Here is a 21,961-nt window from a genome sequence, read left to right as displayed (position 1 = left end):
TGGCTCCACTTCTCCAATTTTTTTTTAAATAATCAACAATTTCATAAACACAATGACAACAATATAACAAAACAAAATTTGTGGAATGCTGCCAAAACTGTACTTAGAGGAAATTTTATATCTCTAAATATTTACATCACCAAAACAGAGAAAAAGCAAATCAATAGATTGGGTGTGGAATTAAAAATAATAGAAAAACAACCAATTAAAAATCCCCAATTAAACACCAAAATAGAAATCCTGACAATCAAAGGAGAGATTAATAAAATTAAACAAAAAATGTTAAGTTGATAAATAAAACCAGGAGCAGCTTTATGAAAAACAAACAATAAAATAGATAAACCATTGGTTAATTTGATTTTAAAAAGAAAATCAATTACCAGCATCAACAATGAAAAGGGTGAATGCATAACTAATGAATGTGAAATTAAAGCAATTATTAGGAACTATTTTGCCCAATTAAATGCCAATAAAAGTGACAGTTTAAATGAAATGTATGAATATTTACAAAAACATGAATTGCCCAGCTTAATAGACATGGAAATTGAATACTTAATCCTATTTTAGAAAAAGAAATTGAATATGCCATAAAGAGTACCAACTGTATTTTCAGTATGTGAACACTTGCTCTGCCCCTCCATGACCTCTGATATTGAGATTTTCCAGATTAGTTTGAAATGGAGAAGTTTGGAAAAGAAACACGCCCATATTCCATGTGGATTAACAGAACATACCTTTAACCAGTACTTGGTTATTTAGAGGGAAATAAAAGGATTTTTTTAACCACCCTGAAGCTTCTGAGGTCAAGGTTATCATCATAATCATCATCATTAGTTTCTATTGCCAATGTTTAGCATGGTATCTTGACCACAGGAGGTACATAAAAATCCCTGTTGAATTGAAGTCTTCTGACTTCTGAGAAGAGAGGGCAGAGAATCCCAGATCAAACATTAAGGATCTCATTTAAAAAGGGTAGGAGGGCTGTCAGCAAGACTTTATGCCCTTCCACATTTGTATGTGTCTTTCCTACTTGGGACCCAGAGACTGACATAGTATCTGCCATACTTCTTTTGTAAGGCTGTTGTGAGTTTCTAATAAGATGTGATAATGAAAAATTCTTTGCAAACTTTCAAACCCTATGTCAACTTCCCTCATGATTCCTTTCCATTCAGACTGAATTTTTTCTCCCACCTAACTCTTCCCAAATACACACTGTGTTTCCTTAGGTGGGCTGTGCCTCTTTCCCTCAGGAGCTTTAACATCACATTAAGGTTGATGTTGGTTGATTTATTATTTCTCCAAGGTGTACATATTCATAATTTTACTGGGAATTCCAAGCATTATAGTGCCTCAGCTATGTAAATCTCTTAACCCAACAACAACATGCCTTAGCAAAACCACTCTAAGTTAAATTATTGCTTTCCTTACAACAACCTCTTGAGCCAGGTTATATAAAGATTACTATCCACATTTTATAGTTTAATAAATTGAGGCTTAAAGGGGTCAAATGATCATTTTTAAACAGCTTGTTAGTTTTTGAACTAAATCTATAACTTCTGACTATAGGTTCAGTGTTTTTTCCCACTCCACCACACTGCCTCACTAACAAGGGAATGTGTTACTATTTGGGAAGGGTGATTGTAATATTTGTTTTCCTTGGGAAATCTATTAGAGCATGCTGGCAGAGTCCCTAGTCTAAAATCCTAGAATTTCTACATTAGCCTTTTTGAGAATTTGTACCAGTGCTTTGTACTAAATTATCTCAAGAAAGGTCTATGTGACACTTTTTTAAAAATTATAATCTAGTTGTTAACATTTATCCATTTGACCAAATACATGGTGCTACAACAGCCAAATAACATTTTACAAAGTTCTCATAGATTAACATCTGTCTTGTGGCCTGGAAGGCCTTTCCCAATCTGAAATAATGAAGACAAGAAAAAAGAAAATCAAGCCTAACTTATAAGAGGGAAAGTCTAGTCCCTTAGAGTGATTATAGAGCATGTAGGATTCTCCTGGAAGGAAAGGACTTAGGGTCAACTTGAATTCATCTCCTCACTCTTCAAATGAACCTGTTCTGGGTGAAAACTTTCCTTGATTCCCCGAGAGCATAAAGCCATCCAGTTATGGTCTGGACAAAATTTCTAGGTGTCCCACTGTATAAAGGGCACATCAAAATTTTTCCAGGTGTCCTTGCATCATATATGATTCTCCTGGAGGTATAGGAAAATTTCTTCTGGGTCTCTATTAACAAAGGGTGGCCAGAATTTCCACTGATGGATCTCTGCAGCTGTAAGGGCAATCCAAATGTAGTTTCTAATTCACCGCCTCACCAGGACAAACAGGTTAACTTAAAAATATAATTGGAAAAGACCTCAAAGTGGTATGGGGTTCCCCAAAATGATAAAGTGTTTAGGGTTGATTACTCAGGGTTTCTAGACCTGTTTTCCTATGCTGTTAATAAAGATTTAAACATTCTGTCTGAATTTATGACACAAATAATGCAAACATTCTAAGACTACTTAAAAGTAAAAAAGAAAAAAATGAATTTTTATGAACAATCAGTGTATTCTATGAAAATTTAGGTACCTGTATGTCAGATATACGCAACTCAAACAGCTCTTAGCCTAAATACTCATAATAGGTACAGTCATACAATAGATAATAGTAAGTAAACATTCAAAGAAAAGTTATGACAAAGAAACTGGTCTGACATTTAAGGAAAACTTGCCTACTTTACAATTTCAGTCTAAAACAAGAGAAAGAGAAAAGAATCCTGAATTCTAGGGTATCCAATAACAAAAGTCCTGGATGGAGAATCTTTCGAGGGAGTCCTCACAAATGCTAAGGGCCCAATATTTGTCTCACATAAGGCCCCCATATATGAGTATAAGAGATTGATTGAGTCTTTATTAGGCATCAGAGCTTATGGGGTACTGGGTGATTGATTGATTAGCTCAACCTATCTAACCTTACATCTACATACTTATTATTTGGTATTGGAAAAATGCAACTATGCATTATAGTTAATAATTCACTGCAAAATTTTTTCTCGCCTTTCATACTTATTGGAAGTGAAATCTTCAGCCCTTTGTCATTCTCATTGATAACTCTTGTGGCTAATTGTTATGGGAAAGTGCCTGTTTGCTGTGCCTTGTTGTTTTGTTTGAAGCTTAGTCACTAGAGTCTTTTGAATAAAACCTTATTTATTTATATTGGCTTCTGACCTTCTCTGGAGATGAAATTAGATGACTTAGTTGCATTTGATTTACAATTAGTGGTTCTTGCCAAGGCTGAAATGCAAATAGAGGTTCCCTACAAATGTTGTTTCTGACAGAGACTGGAGAAGAATTTAATTACCATCTGGAAACCACATAAGGTATGTGTCATATCAAGAAGTCAAGAATAGACACATCTGAGGAAAAGGACTCAAACTAGCATAATTCTTACTTTTTACCTTGCCAAAAACTAATAATGCACTGGCCCCATTCTTACTTCTACACTGTTTCCTTCTCCTTGCCAATCACCTGCCTAGTTATTCTTGTTGATAGCTAACTTATGTCCACTCCTTTCTCAGATAATGGATGAAAAAACAAAGCTTGATTAATATACATTTCCAGCTTTATTAACACTATTGTCATCTACTTATCCTACACTCAGGCAAATCAGACCACATTCCCTAACTACGCCTTAAGCTTTCCTGTCTCCATATCTTTCTCCCTATTATTTGGAGTTGAGTATGCTCTTATCTCTAACCAGAAACACTGCCCATCTATTTCTTTCGTTGTGTGTGTGTGTGTGTGTGTGTGGCAATCAGGGTTAAGTGACTTGCCCAGAGTCACACAGCTAGTAGGTGTCAAGTGTTAGAGGCCAGATTTGAACTCAGGTCCTCCTGACTCCAGGGCCAATGCTCCAGGGCCACTGCACCACCTACCTGCCCCGCCCATCCAATTCTGCCTACAATCCACAGCCTCTCTGAACATATCTAGATGGAAGCTATCTTCTTTTCCCTGAACTCTAATAGCATTTTGTTTCTTCCTCCTCTTATGAATTTACCTCACTGCACATTTAAATATACTTATCATAGTATTTTAGAATTGCAAAGGATGACAATAGCCATCTGTTCTAATCTATACCAAAAGAAACTCCCCCAATACTATACCAAAGAAGTGGTTGGTTCATCTTCTACTTGAAGACCTCTACTGATGTTGAGCACATCTCTTTAGGCAGTCCAATCTACCTTTGGATAGTTCTAATTCTTAGAACTTTTTCCTGAAATAAAGCTTAAATTTTCCTCTTTCCAGCTTTAACTTCCTATCCATGCTCTTCAAATAACTTGAACAGTTACGTTTTCAACATATTTCACTTAATTGCCATACATAATACTAGATGTTTTGTTCATTTCAGTGTTATTTTAAACTTATTTATTTATGCCTGAATTATACCTCATCTCCCCAGCTAGATTTTAAGATTTATGTGAGGAGGGTCTATTTATTACTCATACAGATTCATTGACTGTCCATAAGATGGAAATCTATACAAAAATGTGGATACAGCAATTTTTAGCTTCTTTGTATGTGATTTCACCAGTTCCAATGTATCACCCAAAGTTCATCTCAAGCCAATAAACCAGGACTGAATCCCTTCAATTTTGGAAAAAAAATAATTGGACTTCTTTACAAAATAATTTAATATCTGCATTATACTTAAGAGAGGAAGTGCTGCATAGTGTACTGTGAGCTGACTTTAGAGTGAGGACATTCTGAGTACAATTCCTGATTCTAACAAATACTGTTTCACCTTGGACAAAATAATAATCATCTTAGTGTTTCAGTCAGCTTTCTAAAATAGCACATTACAGTGGAAAGAGTATTGGCTCTGGAGTCAGTAGGCCTGGTCTGGATTCAAATCCTACTTCTAATGCTTATTGCCTCTGTGACCTTGGGCAAACCTTCCTCTGCCCCCATTTTTTCATCAGTAAAAAGAGGAAGTAGGACTAGAAGAACTCTGAGGTCTTGTCCAACTCTAGATTTAAGATCTATCAGTTGTAAAGCAAATGCTAAATCTGCTTTGGTAAAGGGAATTCTCTTGCTGGAAATTTCCTACATCAATGAAATCATAGGTCTGGACAAAATATTATACCTAAAAAGATTTAATAGTCTAGTTGGAGGCCACTTTGGACTATACAACAAGGTAGAATAAAATCAAGAGAGGGCCAGTTCAAGTCGATGACTCTTTATGCCCATATAGCCTTTTTCACATGCTAGGAAACCATCTCAAAGAGGGCAAAACTGCCAGAAATTTAGTGTCTCTAAGAAGATTCTAATGTTATGTACCCATGACTTTGTTTAACACCATTAGAGATAATTTGTTTGGAATGAAGAATGAAAAATGATCCTCATGGCCAGGTACCCAGAGTGAGATCTGTGTATGATACCATAGCATAAGAGGTAGCTGTGTGCCACAGGGGATAGATAACTCCACTTGCATTCAGGAAGACCTGCTTTCAAATCCTGCCTGAAGCAATTACTAGTTATTTGACTCAAATACCTATTCATAAAATGACAATAATAATAGGATCTCCCTCAGAGGATTTTTTTGTGAGGATTAAATTACATAATACATGGAAAACATTTTGCAAAAGCTGAAGTGCTCTATGAATGCCAGTTGTTATGATGACGATGATGAATTTGTTTTGCAAGTATGTTGCTAAAAAACAGAACATGATTAGATAGCATTCCATTGAGTTCCCCCCCCATCCTGTTTTCCAGCTTTCACCTACTTTCTTTGCTGAGCTGAAGAGCGTCTGGTGCATATCACAGCTACTATCACCACCACCAATACTGTGATGACCCCAACAGTGACAACGATGATCACAAGCAAGTTGCTGTTCTTCTGAGGAGTGACACTGCCATGTGGGGGGTGCATCTGTCCTATCGGTGGCTCTGGAAGAAGACAGAAATAGGTAGGCTTGGCCGGTTTGGTAGGCATGGCAGTCAAATTCTACCATGCTAAATCAGGTAACTTGTATGACTAAAACTTCTAAAATGGGATGGGAAACAATAATCTCTGAGAGGAAAAAACCAAATTGCACTATTAAGTGGGAGAAAAGGGAGGTGAATGCTACTTTGTGTCACACAAATTATTCTGTGATGTTAATCAGAGGTCATGGCTTACGAGGAATATCCTACTTATTTGATGCTTTCAAAAATAAACTATTTGATACCATGTACTCACAATTTACTTCCCTCTCCTCCTTAAGAATCCATTTATAAAGCACATATAATTTATAACCTGTCAAGGAGTATATGAATTCTACTTAAAAATCAGTCATTGGGTTCAGAATAGTATCATGAAGTACAAGATATTGATGTTCCCTAGTGTTGCATCATTATAACATTGTAGAAAATATTTAAGGAATAATGAATGAAGAGCAGGAACTGTCAAGTGGATTAATGTCCAACTAGGAGAGTCTGATGGTCCTTGGTGAAGTTGCTTTTAACTGCAGTCAGTGATTAATTTCCTATTAATATTAGGTCATAATAATGACCTATACTAGGTCATTATTGCCAGGTATACAGCTTTTCATTTATTTTGGAAGGCATTTCTAACCAGCCAATTTCCTAAACATTAACTGATGAGGTTGCTTAAATTAGTTCAAAGCCTTCCATCTTGATTAAAATCACTACATTTGAGTTATGAACTCATCCAACTGTATATACAGAGGGTCCAGAACCAAAAGAAATTAAAGTTAAACTCCTCTCACTATCAATCTGGCCTTTGCCTTCACTTTGAGAAGCTCAACATGGCAAGATTTTGACATCCTATAAGGCTCTGCCTTAGGAAAGATAAAGTGGTTTTTAGCCTTAAAGATAAAATGGTTGATCTATTATTCAATGGAAGGAGATAGAAAGAAACACAAAAACAAAAACAAGATGTCTCATAGTATGTCCTGAATCTCAGGAAGCAAAACTCGCTAAAAGTTTTCAAGTCCTATCTTTCTCTAAAGGATCTAAGCTACAAATGAAACATTTCCTCCAAAACCATTAGGCAGGAATGCCCATGTAACAGAAGTTGGAACTTATTAAATTATATATTTGAACCTGCCATTTAAAATGTCATTTGTTGAAGTAATTTCATCATGCCCACTTTCATTAATACATTGATTTGTTTACATAAATTGAACTTTTTGGGGGTGAAAACTAACAAAAGAACTGTGAATCTCATTGTTAATGTGATTTCATGTCCAACAATTATTTCTAAACTGACAGTGAACAATTTTGTTGGAGGAGAGTATGACAATGTAGGTTCTCTAAACTTTTGGAAAACAAACAAACCCAAAACAAACAAAGAAACAGACAAACCCAAAAACCAACAATTTTTTTTTTCCTTTTTCCTTGCAAGCAGAGTAAGCTCAAATGATGAGAGTTTCATCTCATCTTTCTTGTAGCACAGGGAGATACTATGCTTCATGTCAGAAAGCAAGGAGTCCGAGTTTGTGGAAATAGAGCAATAATATATTAGTGCCAGAGAAGAGATGCAAAAATTCACTTCCCTCTTTCTTTGCAAAGGTGTGTGTGTGTGTGTGTGTGTGTGTGTGTGTGTGTGTGTGTGTGTGTGTGGAGGGTATTGTTGTGCAACACTGCACATACTATCAAATTGAGTTGATGTGTTGGTTTGTTTTGTTGAACTGCTTTTTTTATTTCCTTTCTTTTTCATTCTTTGTTCCAATGGATAATTCACTGGAGACAGGAGGAGGAAAATGTATACTCAGAAGTGAAGGTTATATAAAAACAAAGATATCAATGAAAAAAAATTGAAAAAAAATATTATAGTGATATCATTAACTAGGAAAAGTTAAGGATGCCAGCTCTTGCATTATATATCTTTGGTTCTATGCTTTTATGGTTGTCTATAAAAATATGTTAGTTTTAAACATAGTATTAAATGTCCTTCAGAAAAATCTACATCCCATTTCAAAGGGGAAAAGATAATCAAGAAAATATGAACTTTGTGCAGAAGAGTGAGAAGGTCATGTGTGATAGTGTCTTCAGTTACATTTAAGTAAGCCAAATTGCTGCTCAAACAATGAGAAATTTATGATTCCACAAAATTAGGCTAGAATAGTTAGAAAGCTTGGTAGATTTCTGACTCTAGTAGGGTCAAGATAGATAATGAATTCTGGATTTGAAGATAATGAATCAAAACAAGACTGATAATAAATGTTCTCTTCCTTGGTGATTTCATCACTACCCATGGTTTTAAATATCATCTGTAGTCAGATGATTTCCACACTCATACATTTTACCCTATTATCTGTCCTGAATTCTAGATGTCCCTCCCCCTCACCATTTTTAACTGAACCCTGGATACTTTTTGGATATTTCGTCATTATCTTAAGCCAACATTCTCCAGATAGAACTGATAGTCTTCCCTACTAAATCTCATATTCTTTATGACTCACCTTCACAGACATCTCCTTCATGAAACCCTTCCAGATCCCTATAGCATGTTTTACCTATGCTATTTCCAAACTTTCCTATTTATCTTGAAGTCATGGTGATTTTCCTTGTCACCCAGGTTGTCAACTTCAGAGACACCCTGGGTGTTTCTCTCTCCCTTACTCCCACATCCACAGTTGCCCAGTTTATCTCAACCTGCCTCCACAACATATCTTGTGTTTGTGTTCCTTTCTTTCCCTACATAGTTGCCACTCTGATCCAGTCCTTCAGCACTTCTTGCCTATCACTAACCTAACAGTGAACAAATAATGACTTTCTCCAATTCACCTTCCACATATTGGTCAAATAATCTTCCTAAAGCACATAACTAATCATGTCATTCTCTTACTCAAAGAAATTCAGTGGTTTTCCATAACCTCTAGGATAAACTCCTCTGCTTGACATTTAAGGAAGGCTTCAAAATCTGACTTCTTTCTATCCTTATTTCATATGACCACTTTTGACAAACCATACACTTCAGTCAAACTGGACCATCTACAAAGTGTTTCTAAACCCAATACTCAAACTCTATCCTCCGTATATGCATATGGGCTATTCTTTTTACTTAAAATGTACTTCCCCCTCGGCCACTTTATCTCAGTTTCTCAGAATTCTTATCTTCCTTGAGCTGCCTCAACTCTGGTGGCTGCTTTTTTGGAAGCCTCCCATGAATGAATTCTCCTGGTTACTAGTACTTTCTCCCTTCTCAAATCACATTGTATTGTACTTATTTTTTACAATGAACTTTCTTGAGGGAAGGGAGTGTTATCTATTGTGCTTTTTTTTTCTTTTGGTATCCCCAGTGCTTAGCAGAGTGCCAAGTACATAATCGGCACCTAGTGGATTTATTCCTTTTGATATTTTATTCTTGAATATATCATCTTTATGTGAGTTAATAAATTAATGAAGAACTGTAATTTCATAAAAAATAGTTGAACTCTATTGTTTTGAAGGTCAAGGAAGCAAGAAGAAACAATTTTTCAAAGCTACATGAAGATTCAGTTATTTCTGATGCCGTTGTTAAATTTTTTATTTATTTATTTGCTTTTTGGTGAGGCTATCAGGGGTGAGCGACTTGCCCAGGGTCACACAGCTAGTAAGTGTCAAGTATCTGAGGCCGCATTTGAACTCAGGTCCTCCTGATTCCACGGCCAAAGCTCTATCCACTGCACCACCTAGCTGCCCTCATTGGTTTCATTTCTAAATGACCATCAGAAAGTTATCTAAGGGTTTAAGTAAAAAGCAGGATTTGAACCCAAATTTTCCTTACTTCAAATGCAACACTCTATTCATGAAGCCATATCATTTGTAGACTGTCAAAGAACTTTTATTTACATTGTCACATTTAATTTTTACAAAACACATTGAGTTCAATAAAGGAGATAATACTCCCATTTTATAGATCAAATCAGCAAATCAGGACACAAAGAGGCTAATGGCTTTGCTAAGCATTAGCAACTCAGAACCAGGACTAGGACCCAGGTGTCTTGATTCCTCAGTTCAGTTCTCTTATCACTATGCCATGCTATCTTTAATTGACAGTGATGCCTGTTACACCAGATGCTTATAAAGGGAATCCAGAAAATTACAAAGCCAAGTCTAGAGAAAGATCTGACCTTCTATTATGGAGTTATGATTCTAACACCTTAGTTCTGCCCTCCCTAAAGACAGTCTCTTTATTTCTGGTACTGGGCCTCTGTACACCAGGGAATATCTTGACAAATCCATAATTCTTTGAGTACAAAGATAATGATTTATGGGGAGATAAGAGACATGAGAGGGAAGGTATACCTTGCATAATATTTTTCTTCTGCTTTATTTTCCAAGGAAAATGGCCTTTGAACTGAGTGATAGAATGAAAATGTTTAGCAGCAAGGGGTAATCCAAGGAAAACTATGAATGAACATGCAGTACAGAGCTGACCTTGCTAAGTCAGCAAGCCTAGATGAACTACTTCCTAAAATACATAGCAAAAGAAAAGAAAACTGGCAGCTGTGATTGCTGAGTCATCAGAACTGACATTTAGAAATAACCCTGGCTCTGGAGAAAGAACACTGATGTTTACTCTCTCTGTGTGTGTGTGTGTGTGTGTATGTCTTTGGGCAAGTCACTTGCCTTAAGGCTCTTTTGTAAAATTTGTAAAATGAGGGAGTTAGATTAGATGACTATTGAGGTCCTTTCCAGGTCTACGATTAACTTCTGATTAGGGAAGAGTAAAAGTTGTCTTAATTTTCAAAAAGGGGAACAGGATGTGTGTTATAAACCATAGACCCATGACCTTGATTTCTATAACCCATCATTAAGCTAATGACACATGAGTACTTAAGATGGGAAGAAGTGTTCATTAAAATCCAACATCAAGAATGAGTCATGTAGAACCAAAATAATTTTCTTTATTTTGACAAGGTAACTTTATCTGAACATTAGGGGAATGATATAGACACATGATACTTAGTCTTCTGTAAAGTTGTTTCATGGTATGCTTGTATAAAGCATGAATCCTGCCTCCTTTGATAGAATGCAATCCCTGTAATGGCAGAGTCTGTTTCATTTTTGTTTTTATGTCCCCAGCACCTAGCACTTTGCCTGTCTCATTCTAGATGCTTAATAAATGCTTGTTTAATTAAATGATCTCATCAGTTCTCATGAGTTCAATCTTTATGTAGTCATCCTTATACTGATGATTCCCAGATCCGCTAATCAGCTTTAATTTTTTTTCTTGGACCTCACATCATATCTTGAATTGGATTTCATGTAAGTACCCCAAACTCAACATGTCATGTTCAGAACAGAAATTATCTTTTCTCTAAATCTCTTCCTTCTTTCTAACTTCCTGACGACCATCAAAGGTACTATCATCCTTCCAGGTACAACTTCCCATCAAGGTACCACTATCCTTCCAGCACTGAGGCCTGCAACCTTGGTGTCATCCTTCACTCAATATAACCATTTCCTTGCCCTCTCTTGCTTTTCTGCCTTCACATCTTTCTTATACAGCCACTTCTCTCTATTACCTAGTCTATCACTTCTTAAATGGAGTATTGAAATAGCTTTCTACACTAGTTGGTTTCTGTGCTTTAAGTCATTTTTTTCCCCCTTTTTAATCCACTTCCACTCAACTGCCAAAGGGATTTTTTTTTCCCCAAACTGCAGGTCTGACCGTATCATTTCCCTGCTCAGTGAAGTCCAGAAGTTTCCCTATCACCTCTGGGATCAAATACAAAGTACTCTGTTTGATATTGAAAGCTCTTCATAATCTACTACCTTCCCAGTTTTCCAGTCTTCTTCCCCTTCGTTTCTCACCGTGAAGTCTACAATCTAGCCACACTGGCCTACTTGCAACTCCACAGATGATATTCTATCTCCTGTTTTCATGCCTTTGTTCTAGTCATTCATCATGCCAGGAATGTTCTGTCCTCAAATCCTCAGTCTGTTGTTTTCCCTGGATTCTTTCAAGCCTTAATTTATACTCGAACTCTAGAGGAAGTCCCTCCTAGTCCTTGCCACCACCAGCTGCTGATGCCTTCGTTATTTATATGTTGTACTCCCATTAGAATGGATGCTCCTTGAGAGCAACATTTATTTTACTTTTTGTATGCCCAGTGCTTAGTACAATGACTAGCACACAATAAGGACTTAATAAATGCTTATTGACTGACCACCTGGTTTATTGTCTATATTTTTCACTTATTAGTAGATATGTTGTTTTCTCTTGAATTGCATCAAATTGAGGATAAGATTGGGAGATATGGGCTGGATAGTAGTATATTTAGGCAGAATTAGAATTGGTTGAATAACGGCCTAAACAACAATAATAATAGTTTATGTGCTTTAAAGTTTGCAATAGGCTTGACATCCATGTGATCTCACTGAGTCTCACGAGAATAACAATTACTCATATTATATCAGCTCAACAAATGAGGAAATTGAGTCAGATAATTTGACCTGCCCAGAGTCACACTGGTAATGTACCAGAGGTGAGGTCAGAACACTGTCTTTCTGACCATAAGTCTGAAAGTCTGTCTACTTTACCATACCATCTTCTCCAAAACAGTTATTAATGAGCCAGTGTCAATCTGGAGAAATGTTTCAGAGAGTGTAATACCTCAAGGATATGTCCTTGACCTTATTCAGTTTACCATTTCTTTAGTGACTTGAATTAAAACATTGATAGCTTACTTGTGAAATTTGAGTATTACTTGGAATTTGGAGGGATACTTAACTATTATCATCATCATTATTATTGTAGAATCCAGATCCAAAAATGATCTCTGTAGGATAAAACACTAGGTCAAGTCAACTGTTCTAAAATTCAAAAGAAATATCTGTCAAATTCTGCACTTAGGTTCAAAAAAAGCAAATGCACAAACACAGAATGGGGGTGGGGATTTTAGCATCATTCTTATTTCATATGAATCAGTAGTGTGACATGATAGACAAAAATGTCAATGTTATCTGAGGCTACACATTCAGAATAGGGGGAGGTAATCAATCTCCTATACTTTCAATTGGACAGTCAACATATGGAGTAATCTGTTCAATTCTTGGCACCATATGTTTGAAAAGACATAAATAATGAGCCTGGGCAGGAGAGGCTCATGGGATAATGAAAGTACTGGAGAATATACCATATGAAGGCAGAAGGAACTGGGTATCTTTAGATTGAAGAATAGTTAAAGCAGATATGATAATTATCTTTAAATATTTGAAAGGTTATATAACATGGGATGGGGGAGATGGAAGGATTAGGATTGTTTTTCTTGGACCCATATGGAAGAACTAAGAACATATATTGGAAGTTGCATAGATAGATTTCATCTTGGGATAAAGAAATGTTTCTTAAATATTAGAGTGGTTAAAAAGGTGAAAAGATTGACATAGGAAGTAATGGTTCCTCTTCATTAAAGGTCTTCAAGTAGAGGTTGATTAACTTCTGAATGGGTATGTTGTAGAAAGTATTATTGGTGAAGCATAGTTAGGACTTGATTTCTGAAGTCCTTTCTAGTTCTTGGATTTTGTGACAGTGTTACTAGATTGATAGAACATGGAAATTTACTAGACAGAGCAAATTTGGATTTCAGTAAAGTATCTGACAAAATGTCTCATGCCATCCTCATGGACAAGATGGGAAAAAATGCAAATTATATCACAGAACACACAGGTAGATTTAAAACTGGACTTAAAGAAAGCAATGGCAACCCAGAGGGAGATCTCGTCAGGATCATAGAGAACTGTCCTTGATTAACTTTTAATTGGTGATTTGGTTGAAGACACATATGACATGCTTATCAGGTATGTGAATGACATCAAGTGAGAATGATGTAGTCAGCATTCAAAAATAGCTTGGAAGGCTAGAATTGATGGGCTAAACTCAATAAGAAATATGTCATAAGGGCAAATGTAAAAGCCTACATTTGAGTGAAAAAATAAACTGTAAAAGATGACTAGTTAGCAGGTCATGTGGATGAGACCTGGGCACGCTGAAAATGGGTCACCTGTGTGATATGGCAGTCAAAAAAGCTACCTTTGTGATCCTAGGCTGCATAAAGAGATACTTCATGCCAAAAATGAGGGAGGCAATCATGCTTCCTTGCTCATTTTCTACCAAGATTTTAAAAATGAGTCCATTTTGTTTAAGCAGACATATGTAATTCCCTACTTTTTTTTTAAGTCTGAAGGGCAATGTGGTAAGTATTTCTTTGCATGCTGAGTTGGAAACACACACTTACGTACACACACACACACACACACACACACACACACATACTCGTATTTCAGAATGCTCATTTGTCTCTGGAGTCTACTTGGGGAAAGGAGAAAATGCATTATGACAGTTCCTGGGATCTCACTGTTACACCTAATTGGAAAATGAGCCCCCTTCCCAAAGCACAAAATATAGATGACTTATAATTAAAGGGCAAGGGTTCTCGAATAGCATTACTGATTTGCTTGTAATAGCTTGAGCTAAAGCTAAATTGTATAAATCCTATCATTTATCTGCTGGGATAGTACAGTGGCAAAAGAGTTATTTCTGCCCTCTGCCTTTCATCTATTTCTATCCCATCCATCTGCTTTAATCAACCAAAGAACTTATAATAATTTGTTATTCCCAGCAAAGGTTTACCCCTGTACTTCAGGTGCTTTGTTCAGTCCCTTATTCTGCAATGCAAACACCCTGAAACTCCATTAGATGATGGGAGGGAGGAAGTTGAGAGCTTTTGTAAAATCCAGCTCACAGTCATCAGATGCTATCAATCTGCTTTATCTTCACAGCTTTCTCTTGTGTGTTGATATTGTATATCAGGTCAAGCTTAATTACTATTGTATTTCTCACCAGGAGGATTAAACAAATTGAAATAAAATGATGAAATATTTCATGGGAAACTTTCTTTGAAAGATTAAAAAAAAGGACCATTATATATGAGTTCCTTCAATTACCATCATTCTCATGATCTGAGGACTGGAGAAAACATTTGATTAGCTTGCCTATTAATGTCAATTAGGGCTACAGTTGCTTTTCAACCAGAAACTTGAAAGGCCGCTTTAAAATTTTAGCAGGGTCAGCTTCATCTGTCAATGTAGATTTTTAAACTTGATTTTTTTTTTAAAGAGCATCCCTTAGGAATTCCTTTTGAATAGAATATAATTTCCTGCCTGCTTGGTTTACATTGGTTAAATCTACAGTACAAACAATAACTATTCAGTTAGAAGCCAGTAAGGAATTAGGTTTTTCCCAATTACTTATCTGATACCCTCTTTAATCTTCTGTCACTGATACTCCCCAATATGGACTTCTCTACACCAAGGTTCACAGCAATGCCTTTGGTTGTTGATGGACCCTAAAAACATGGCAGATATCTTGGCAGTAATGTCTTATCAATGTCAGCTGACTCCAAAGCATTTAAAGGGGGTAAGTGTACTTGAAATTTTCATTTGCTCCCCTTTGAGAGGTAGTACAGTATGGTGAAAAGAGCACTGGTTCTACAGTTTGAAACCTAGGTTCATTTCTTTTTCTTTTGGTGCTTACTGACTATATGGCCTTAGACAACTTAATCTGTTTTGGTCTCAGTGTTTCCATCAGTAAAATGAGGCTGTCTGATGAGAGGATTTCTGAGGTGCATTCCAGATATCAACCTATGATCTTGTGAATCTATAATCTTTGAACCCTGGGATGAAACATATTTCAACTGTGACTTTCTAACTCTTCCAAACCACAATCCTTCCCCTTCTTTTAGGATCCATTCTTTGGATCAAAGCTGAAAGCGACCTTAATTTAGCTGAACATCTTCATTTTACAGATGAGGAAACTGAGGCCCACAGATTTTAAATAAATAACTTTCTAATAGCTAGTAACTATGAGAAATGGAATTTTGACCTATGACCTCTGACTCTAGATCCAAAGTTCTTTCTCTTACTCACAGTGACATAAAAACAGACCATCTGCAAGTATATTCAACTTAATATTCATAGTGGCTTTGAATCCATCAATTTGTCCACAGAATGGGGGTCAGGGTTTGGGAAAGGGGAGGGGAGAGCCAATGGTAGGGCTTCTGATGATGTTGGCGATAGGATGGGGTTACAGACTGATCTACACTTACACATTTACATTTGGTCCAAGGTTCCAGAGAAATCAAGGAAGACCTCCAATATATTGAATAAACCTCTTATGGCAAAATTAAGGGCAGACATGGACAAGAGGCCCACTGGATGGGCAGACATGGATGATATGGGATCTGCATCATGGCAGGAGACATCAACATTGATGAGATCATAGATTGATCTTTCAGACACATAAATTCCTTTCTTATTTTAGTGGGCCTACACAGGCTCCTTGAGCTAACTTTTTATAGACTGGGACCTGGGGGCACTTTGACAAGACATTCTTAGAAGCTAAATTTTTTTAGGAGTGGGTATAGATGGTAGAGGCATAAAGGGTAAATCTTTAGGAAGACAGCTGATGGGTTTACCTGAGCACAAGCTTAGCAGGACAAAGAAAAGCTCGCTGAACCCCACTCCCCTCGTTTATGCTTTCCTATGGTCGAAGGCGAGATTGTTTCTTAGTGGATTCAGTCAACTCTATTAAATCAGCAAGAAATGTAATTATAATGCCCAAACTTGTAAGCTTGGCCCAAGAGAAGAGATGAGAAAATATACCTTGGTTCCTTCTTTGCAGAGGTGGTGGATTAGGAGTTTGGAACATTAAATACACTGTCAGACTTGTTATTGTGTTGGTTAGATTTGTTGTACTGCTCTTTCCCCTTTTTTAATCATTCATTCATTCATTCATTCATTCATTCATTCATTTACTGTTCCTTACAAGGATGATTCCCAGGGTGGGGATAGGAGAAGAATACATTTAGAAGTTAAGGTGATTAAAAGTAAAATATATCCGCAGCAAAATTTCACCTCCAGAATTTTAATAGCTTCTGTTTGCACAATATATAACCTTAGGCAATTAATCCTCACATCAGTGATCTCATTTGTTTTTCACCTCATCTCAGAGAGCTAGGTAGGACAGGTATTGTTCTTCCCATTTTATAGATGAAGAAATTGGGATGCAGAGGGACTGTGACTTTAATTATTCATGGTCATATAGTTTTCTGGCAATGAGATAATAAAGTAGATAAAGTGCTGGTCCTAAAATGCAGGAATACTGAGCTTAAATCAAGCCTCAGATATTTACTAGTTATATGACCCTACACAAGTCACTTAACTTCCATCTTATCTATAAAATGGGGATAATGATAGCATCTACCTCCGAGGGTTGTTTTAAGGGTCAGATAATAATATATTTGTAAATTGCTTTGCAAAATTTAAAGTACCATATGAATACTAGTTGTTATTATTATTAATATTGTTATTATATGACCAATTATGGTGAAGCCAGGACTCAAATCTCACTTTAGTTTGTCTATTTTTCACCATGTTAGAAAGCCTACCCGTGACCTAAAATGACCTGACCCCACACATCCCTCTCAAGTTATAGTGTCTGAAGTTATGTGTCTAGAACTACTGTATGCTGACTTTCTCAAAGGATGCTGGGAATTAACTACATTCTTTCCTGTGAATGTAAGGGTGCAAAAAAAAGTGGGAAAGGGTTGATTGAGTCTAAAGAAAATAGTACATGAAGAATGCTGCCATCAGCAGCTTAGTTACTACTCTCCAGGGCATTAAGTCCAGAAATTTTTCCAGAGGAAATACTCATGTCAAAATTTTCACAGAAACAACAAATATTTAAATATGTTGCTCTAAATGAAAATAATCAAGCCTAGATCTCTAGCCTGAGTCACTATAGGATGTATCTATTAGTCCAAGGAAGACTGCAAATATATACTGACTCTTTCAGATCATCACTGTTATTTCCTTTGATGACTGTACTATATATTACCAGGGTTGATATGCTGATCTTGCAGAAAGGAAAGCTGACCTGCAGAATCTTATGCTTTATTACTCAATGGTCACCTGGTGGGGTGAAGGAATGATGACCACAGACAATAGTAGCAGCCATTTATAGTACTTTAAAATTTAAAAAGCACTTGACTTCAAATTAATTTTAATTTACAGTGCCTGTTTTGAGACTTATTCCAACCATGTGAGGTAGATACTATAGGTATTATTAGTCCCATTTTAAAGTTGAGGAAGTTGAGGTTCAAAGATGTTGAGAGACTTGTCCATGATTATACAACTAGCATGTCAAAGATGGAATTCAAGTCTAGGTCTTGCCTAACTCCAAATTCTGTGCTCTTTTCCCTATATCTTATGCATGGGCAGAGCACTTCTGGGAGAGGTCACTTTCAGGACTACTGAGGCTCTGGTTAGGACAAGGTCAAGAAGAAGCACACAAATATGCCATAGTATTTCTCACTCACTGTCTTTAGCTTCAATAAAGCTGGGCATAAATACACACACACACACACATATATACATATATACACATTTGTATGTATATATATGTGTGTCTATTTGTACGTATTTGTATATATACATAGGCTTACATGTATATATTCAGCATAGTACCTGGTATATATAATAATTGGTGCTTAAGAAATGCTTGTTTATCTAATGATTGATAACATCAAGAAACATTGCCTAGTATAATATATTTAGTCTAATAGCTTGTAGCTTATATGAATGGTAATGTCAAATTTGTGGGGATGTTTTAAAGAAAAGAGCATAATAGAAGAAAAGAATGAAATCTAGATTGCTTATTATAAAGACTTGTTTTGAGGTAAAGATATTCTTCCAATATATTCTGACTTTAGGCTAAATATCCATGTTCATTTTAATTTATGAAACCCAGTGTTGAAAAAATCCAAAAATTCTTTGTGTAATTCCTGTCTCCAATGTGCCCCACTGCTATTTGATGGTTATGAAGTTGTATCAGATAACCAATCACAATTGAATTTCACTTATCAGTTTGACATCCATTATGAAATGTCCCTGTCAATGGAATTTTTTGGGTAGACCCTCTTGCCAAATCTGTTAGTCTTCAGTGCAAATTCTTTTTTTTTTTGTTAGTTTAGCTTTTGTAATCTCTTGTAGACTAGCCCCCAAACTGGCTTATTCTTTCATACTTCTGGTGTTCCCATAAGGCACTCATGCCCAGAGTTCTTGGCACTCAAAGTCTAGGATGAATTTTAAAAAGACTTCAGGATTAACCAATTAATAATTAAAACTAATCCAATGCAATCTTATTTGCATACTTACCATTAAGTGTGCTTCTATCTATCAAATTTGTGTCAACTGGCCAATAACCTCCATCTCCATGACGACCTGTTAAATGAGAAAGGACGTTAGAAAGCTCACAGCAAAGAAAAAACAAAAACAAAAACTTGAACAAGACCAGACTGGCCACCTCAGAGAACGCATGACAAATTCAACTATTAGTGCAAGAAAAGAAAAAGTTATTCTCTCTCTCTCTCTCTCTCTGTGTGTGTGTGTAAAACTGTCATAAAACAGACTATTTCTGAGAAAGCTGAATTTCCAACATTTGAGAAGCTTGACATTTTTTTTTCTTTCTGATTGTGCTTGTTAAAGCATCACCAAAGGTAGGGTTGCTATAGTAGTCAGAATGTCTGTTCTGAACCTGCCAGGACTGACTGAATATCAGGGTCACATCTCATGGGGCAGGTGAAATGGCAATCATATTCCTACCACCAACAGCTCTAGTTCATTGCTGGTTGCTATTTGACATTTCTTGAGTGGAAGTAAATTGTCATTATTATTCAACAAAGTGACAGCACATTTCTAGTAGCTGGGTTTGGAGAAGCCTCTTTTTTATGTGTCACACAGGGTAAGTAAAATTCTGTATTGTATGTGGAATAAGGGAAAAAATGAAGCCTACGCCTGGCATGTCCTCATCTTTGCTATGAGTTCACCAGGAAGGGAAGAAGATTTGAATTGCTTTAATAATTTTTTCATTAATGGCTGAAACGGACTTGTGTAAAAGTGAGTGGAGCTGCTGTCTAACCACCTTCCACATGGGATGAGTGAGCCTTTGCTATGAGTAATGTTTATTTAATTGCCTCTCCCACTGGTGTATTTGTAGCACACCTGCTATTGATTATCATCCCACAGAATCAGCTATTGGGTTCCTAAATAATATACTGGTAACATCCATTTACAGAAAGATGATAGGAATGATTGACATCTGAATTATCCTACACATTCTTACACATACCCACACCTATGTAAACACATACACACAGAGCAAACTGATGTTTTTCTGTTAATATATCATCTGCAGAAGGTAGATGTGTCTTATAAATATTTCAGCTAACAAAAAGCATAACTGCAAAGTTTGTAAGATATTTTATATTATTTCATTTGAGCTTTACAATCCTATGACAGAGGGTTAGCTTGAGAATCAGGAAGACTTGGCTATATTACGATGGGCAAATCATTTAACCTTTATGGCCCTCAATTTCCTCTTTTGTAAAATAGGGATAATTATACCTACCTCACAAGGTTATTGTAATGATGAAATGCGATACTGTACATGAAGTGCTTCACATGCTATAATACTAAATAAATGTCAATAATATTATTACTATAGGTATTAGTCCCATTTTTAGATGAGGAAACTGAGGTTCAGTGATATTAAATGACTTGACCAGAGTCTCACAGCTTGCAAATGACTGAAGTGAAATATAAGGTCAAATTCTATTCAACTACAAATACAAAGCTCTATCCACACTGCTTCCTAGGAACCATGAAGAATATTAGTAGCATACAAAGGCAACATCATTATTTTAACAATTGTAATATTCGTGCCTGGTTCAAACTTGATTTTTAAAGTTCAGCTTAATTTCTTTCATGTCCTACCTCCTATAGAGGAAAAAAAGCCTTTCAATAAAGATTAAAAATTAAATAAAAATGAAAATATATATTATATACATAGTAACTATTAAATGACTAGCTGACTTAGTCATTTAACTCATTATTCTCTGGGTAACTTTCTAAGATTATTGCAGAGATAGTTCTAACTTACATTGGTTGAGTGAATTTCTTCATCTAAATGTTTCCTCCATCAATGAAAAAATTTTGTATGAACTCTGCATTTACCCATCTGTATACATATTGTATCCCCTGCCCTCTAATATCTCTTTGACGGAACCATTTGTTCCATGTCTATCTTGATGGTTTCTATCACCACTTTACAATATGCTTCCTTTAAAAGAACAGTCCATAGATCTTGGGCTAGGGCCCATAAATTCCCAAAATGGGTGATACCACCTCCTGGGGGGTGGTAGTAGCCTCAGGTACAATTTGGGGGAGGATTGAATAAAAATAAGGATTAACCTAACCTAAGGGCAGGAAAGCTCTGAGTAATTTTTTTTTTTTTTTTTGAAAAGGCGGGTAGGCCAAATAAGTTTGGAAACCTCTGGCACTAGGCAAACCAGAAGACAAACATTATATACCTTGTGGTAGACCTGTAAGACCAATGGGTCAACCAATTTTAACTGTAGCCTGATTCTGTGTTTCCTGTATATTATAAAGATCTGTCAGAAATGACTTGTATTAAGAGACCTGTTTGCCCTTAAAAGTCCTTTTCTCTCAAAAGGTAGCTTTCCTTGCCTTGACTTGTTATAATCGATGAAACATTGACTTATACACTAAATTATAAACAGAGGGGTTCCTTTCCATGACAATTGACACTAAATGAATGGTTTTTTTTATGTTGAGTTGAATGAAAATGTCCGTTTTTCTCCTACATGAGCTAAAACAGAAAAAAATAAGTTGAAGCCATGAGATATTATCAGATGACCAGTGGTCAGAAATTAAATTAAAATAATTTAAAAAGAAATTAGACGAGATATATGAAAAGCATGAACTTTAAGAAATTTTCTTTGATGATTCTAAAAGGCAGCTGTGGGAAGAATCACTTCTAAAAGTCCTCAAGCTTTTTCTGCACTTTTCAATCCACTGCCCTGCATATATTCAGCTATTTTTTCTATGTA

General features: G+C 36.1%; 1 protein-coding gene across 1 annotated transcript in view; it reads right to left on the bottom strand.

Moving 5' to 3' along the window:
• DCC (DCC netrin 1 receptor) overlaps positions 1-21,961 on the bottom strand; it is a gene marked incomplete at its 5' end in the record, with an annotated part of 954,021 nt that overhangs the window by 77,188 nt on the left and 854,872 nt on the right. The window contains 2 exons of the mRNA XM_027869065.1: positions 5,783-5,945; positions 19,209-19,274. Of these exons, the coding sequence (XP_027724866.1) occupies positions 5,783-5,945; positions 19,209-19,274 (229 nt within the window). The remainder of the gene's footprint in view (positions 1-5,782; positions 5,946-19,208; positions 19,275-21,961) is intronic.

Source organism: Vombatus ursinus, unplaced genomic scaffold, assembly GCF_900497805.2.
Source record: "Vombatus ursinus unplaced genomic scaffold, bare-nosed wombat genome assembly UNPS02014791.1, whole genome shotgun sequence".
Classification (NCBI taxonomy): domain Eukaryota; kingdom Metazoa; phylum Chordata; class Mammalia; order Diprotodontia; family Vombatidae; genus Vombatus; species Vombatus ursinus.
The sequence above is the reverse complement of the archived record's forward strand: the minus strand, read 5'-3'. Positions and strand labels throughout refer to the sequence as shown.